Below are 5,000 nucleotides of genomic sequence, written 5' to 3' on the forward strand. Positions count from 1 at the left end.
GCAATAAGTGAAGCTCCCATAAAGAGGGTCTGATGTTTTTTTACTGGAAATAGGTTTTATGAATAAATATTTAAAACTTAAATAGATAGTTTTTACTAGGACTAGTTTTCCTCTGAAGTAATTATTAAGTATACACAACCTCGCATATAAAAATGATTGATGACTATGTCTGTTTGTTTATATTCAGTAATTGTATTAACAAGACAGTATATTTACTTCAAAAAGTTCATGTAGGTCTCAAGTTTACAAGAATAATAGGTGATTTAGGCAACTTTACACTTTTTAAGACTATATATATAAGGGGTTTGAAAAGAAGGAAACAGTAAACACAAGGTTTGAGTTTGTATGTCATTTTGATGTATATATAAGATACAGAAAAGAGAATGATTGTATGATATATGCAGCAATACAAGATAAACTGATAATCTGAGATTGATCTTTTTGAAATTGTTAATGTAAAAGCTATGCAGTATGTGCATGTACTGATATATATTGACTCTATTCTGTAGACTGTATTTTAATGTTTGATGCTTTCAGATAAATGATGAACAGGTTAAACTTTTTTATTACAGGTGATATTTTTTGGTGTTGAAATTTCTTTTTATATTCTGCTGTGAAGGCTGCATTGTTGCCTTTGTTTATTATTATTTTTTTTCTGATTTATATTGATATTATTATTATCATAATAATAATAATGATCTTTACAATAATGATTATTATTATTATTATTATTATTATTATTATTACTTTTGTTTTTATTATCATTATTATTATCATTTTTCTTTACTGTTGTTATAGTTACTGTTATTGTTATTTTGTTATTATATATTTTCTAAAATATCATGTTACTTTTTTTTCAAATAGCTATGATTATGATTGTTATTGTTAGTATTATTATTATCTTATATTGTATTATTACCATTATTATGATTATTATAGTTGTATTTTTATTTTGCAAGTTGTTCTTTATTTAATTTATTTATTTTCTCTTTTTGAAAAGACCTGTCTTCTTCTCTTCTTAAATAACCCAATAACACTCTTTGATTAAAGGTGATGAAATCTATATGGGGGAAAAATAAGGAAAAAAATAGAATTGTCTTCTCTTGTAAACTGTTGCCTTGCTCGTCATCGTCGTTGTCTTCTGTCCGTAAATTGACATGTCACAAAAGGCCTCCTCTTCTCCTGTCAGTCTCGTATCGCCAGCATAATAACTGTCTGTGTGCCAGTCTCACCCAGCTTGACCCCCTCCCTCACCTGGTCTTTCACTTTATCTCTTGGGTCAGCTTCGGCTCCTGAGTGGGACTCGAGAGGCAACCTTTCCTGAAACCATCCCTGAGGAGACCTCCAGCACTGAAGAAGAGCATGTGGTAGGTGGCGGTTGTGGTAGCCCTTAGGAGACATTTAGATTCAGTTGGCATTGGTACTTCACAAGTCATGTGGATGCACTCAGATTTTGCATTCTTTGGTTTTCTTTTTCTTTTTTTCTTTTTTCTTTTGTCTTGTCATTACATTTTTCTTGGATATTGCCTTTTTTTCTGACTGTTTTTTGTCACATGAAATCCTTTTTTTTTAAAGGATTTTATTTTATTTATTTTTTTAGGATTTTTTTCTCTGATTGAAAACTAATCATGTTTTTTTTCCTATGGAGTAGTTTGATATTAGCTTAGGAATATATAGTTTTTCTCTCTATTTTGTTATCGGAATTAGAGTGTCTGGTGCATTTTTACAGAAAGTCATTCCTGTATTTATTACAGCTAATTATGGGTAAGCACAAACCGTTTGCATAGACTTCACATCTTTACACAGTTACATTGTTATTATATGTTATTATTGTCACTTTTTATTTTTCTATCATTATTGTTTTTTTGTCTATGTTTTTGAAAAGCCATACCAAGGATTATTAAAATATCTTGTCATAGAATTTGAGACACTTGACCCGTTATGAAGTGGATACATTTTCTGTAACTCCACATGATCATTACCACAAAAGAATCAATATTTACTAACACCATACAATTTTGATTTATTGTTGTTTTCTTAATATTTTAGCAATGGCATGCAGAAGGTATTACTAATTTCACTCACTAGTAAGTGCAGACAGTAGTCAAATCAGAGCTATTATTTCACAATATTGCATGATTATGTTTACTTATGTGGCCTAATCATGATACAAAATTATGATTATGCTTATTTCCTTTATTCTTGCAACAGTTGAAACTCACTTTCTTTGAGACCAAAGACAAAAAGAAAGAGGAACTTTGTAAAGAGGCAATACATGGAATACATTATAACATCTTTTTGATAAATTACTGATTTAGTAAACTAGAAATGCAGTACAATATATTTTAGGTACATAGTATATAGAGCAATAAGATATGGTAATTTGCTGAGACCAGTTTTTTTAGTTTACAAGAGAGTCTTGTGTTTGTTCTCCCTGAACAAAAGAAAACTGTATTTAAGACATGGCAGGTTGTTCAGATCAAGAAATTGGGTCTTTACTTCCCATTCATTTGCCTATTCATTATTCTGTTTCCTGGGATAAAAGAAACATATTCCTTGTATTGTTACAATTGGACAATATGTTTTTATGTTTCATGATATTGTTACATTCTTATATTAATTTTACAATAACATTTCACTCTTACATTAATGGATTTTATTGTGATTTAGGCTACTCCTAATAGTAAGACTCAAGAAATTAGTCTTTCTCTAATACTTTTCGTTGTTGTTTTTTGTTTCCTTTTGTATATAATGAGTGCAAAGATAAGGGATTTGTGTTTGCATCTACATACAGTATGATGTCCAATCTTGGAAGATTATGAACTTGTTAATGCCGTAGATTATATAATTATTGCAGCAGTAAAAGATACTGGAATAAGAAATAAGATGAAATGCTGATAATTCTACCTAAAATCTACTTATTTTTTGTCCTCATTTGAAATTTCTATTATGGTGGTATAGATAGATTTAGAATATTTTGAAGAATTTCCTACCATATGCAAGGATGAAATTACATTTTTAAAACTGATACTTTATCAAATCTTTGTGTTGCAAGATCAAAGAGTTTATAGAAAAAATGTAGATGCAAAACAGACATATTTCCATGCATAGTATCAGTAAATCTAATCTCATCATAGCAAGAAAACTTTCATATAATCTTCTGCTCTCTCCACTCCCCCTGCAAACTCTTTAAATACACATAATTAAAGCTCTTTTGTCCTGTCTGTTGTACAAAGTTTGTTAAAAGCCTTAGTTACTTGTTCATCCTTATGGTGAGTGTCACTTAAACATTAAGGCTTAAAAAAATGTAGTTTAATATGTGCATATGTGTATGAATGTCTAAAAGTCCTGTTTGCTTTGAATATCTTTGATAATAAGAGGAAGATCTTTTGTAAAATATCCTTTTTTATATGAAAATGATTGTTTATTGATGTTTCCTCTTGGATGATTCATGTTTTGCAATGTTGTAGAATTCTCTAATGAATCTTCTATTTTTATTATGTTTGTATCCATCTGTAAAATCAGCAAAATCAATTGGGGAGGTTTATTACTGTTTTCAGATGATAATAGAAAATGTGTAGAGTTTTTGTTCTTTGTTTTCATGTATGTTTGTAATAATAAAAAGTCAATAAAAGGTAAAGTTCATTCACATTTATTTGAACAGTTTTGAGTAGTATTACATTGTAAGGAAGTTAATATAAATATTTAAAGAGTTCCTGGTTTTATCACTGTTTATGTTATCAGGAAATACATCTATGGTACTTCATTTTTTGCATATTACAATATATGACATGATTATACTGTAGATGGTAGATAGTTGATATTTTATGGATGTATAAGTTATGTCTGTATCTATTCATAAAGAATAACAAAATATTTTTCCACTTCCAAGGTGATATTCAGACTTGGATCCTACCCAGACAATGATGGCAAGGAATCACATGTTTACAAGGTATATAATAATGCTTGTTTATTAATTCAGATATAAGATTTTAACCTACAAGTCTATAGAACCCACAAACCTTCCAGTAGTGTGTGACAGAGTGTTTTTCATTGCATATGATTTTTTTGAGTGTTGAACCACTTCACATAGAGCTGTCTTTTGATATTGATCATATCTATGTATTATTCACACAGTGTCATTCCATTATATGTGTGTACAGGCTGAGCACCCATCCTCATTCCTCCGGCCTCCTACTGTGGAAGTAAGTGATGCAACGACTCCAACTCAGCCACCCTCTGTTGCAGCTTCCACACCCACAGAATCGCACACTCCACGTCTTCTAGAGGTCAATGGTTCTGCCAAAACCAGGTGAGAGCTTTCAGTCTTGCTACAAAAGTTAACTTTGTAGTCTTCTAACTCTTTTCAATATTTCTTACCTGCCATATTTTACTTAGTTATTATTTTCTTTACCGTTTCAGTTACAGTTTGATATTAATGTTCTTTTGATTAGTATATAATCATTATGTTATTATTCTCATTGTCTGTATGTCCTTATTTCTTCTCCGTATGACAGTATTTCAGCTGCAGGAGGCAAGCCCAACTCTCTGACTGACCCTACTCTGGCGACCTTCTTAGATGTGGCTGTTCTCCGCTGCCTCTTTGTCCCACAGTGGATGGAGGAGGGTGTTTTCTGGGCCTTAAACTTCATCTTGAGGAGGTAAGAGAAGCAGGGACAGGGATGGCAGCTCTCATATCCTGCGGGAACACCCTCGAGGTGTAGCCACTGCAATCACCCAAAGCATTTTTTAATGATTTCTCCTAGGCTTCAATGCTGGGGTGGAAGAACCTTGGGGTTAGGTTCCATGTTCTGTTGCTAAGAGAGAGTTTCTTATTGCTTGATAAATGGTTCCTTGATAGATTGTACATTTAAATTCATTTATTACAGTAGAAGCAAAGTCATTATCTGCTGTTGTAAGGATTGTTTTCCAATAAAGGAAAATTATTTCTTTTCAATAGAAAACCAGCTCTAGCAAGATCAAAATGAATATGTGAGTAA

At 31.2% G+C, this 5,000-nt stretch overlaps 1 protein-coding gene across 1 annotated transcript in view; it reads left to right on the forward strand.

Annotated features, from left to right (window-relative positions):
• Window positions 1–5,000, forward strand: part of unc80 (unc80, NALCN channel complex subunit) — a 125,567-nt gene that overhangs the window by 42,172 nt on the left and 78,395 nt on the right. Inside the window, exons 10-13 of the mRNA XM_070121720.1 lie at window positions 1,284–1,367; window positions 3,893–3,952; window positions 4,164–4,312; window positions 4,518–4,661. Coding sequence (XP_069977821.1) covers window positions 1,284–1,367; window positions 3,893–3,952; window positions 4,164–4,312; window positions 4,518–4,661 — 437 coding nt within the window. The remainder of the gene's footprint in view (window positions 1–1,283; window positions 1,368–3,892; window positions 3,953–4,163; window positions 4,313–4,517; window positions 4,662–5,000) is intronic.

Source organism: Penaeus vannamei, chromosome 5 (assembly GCF_042767895.1).
Source record: "Penaeus vannamei isolate JL-2024 chromosome 5, ASM4276789v1, whole genome shotgun sequence".
NCBI classification, from domain to species: Eukaryota; Metazoa; Arthropoda; class Malacostraca; order Decapoda; family Penaeidae; genus Penaeus; species Penaeus vannamei.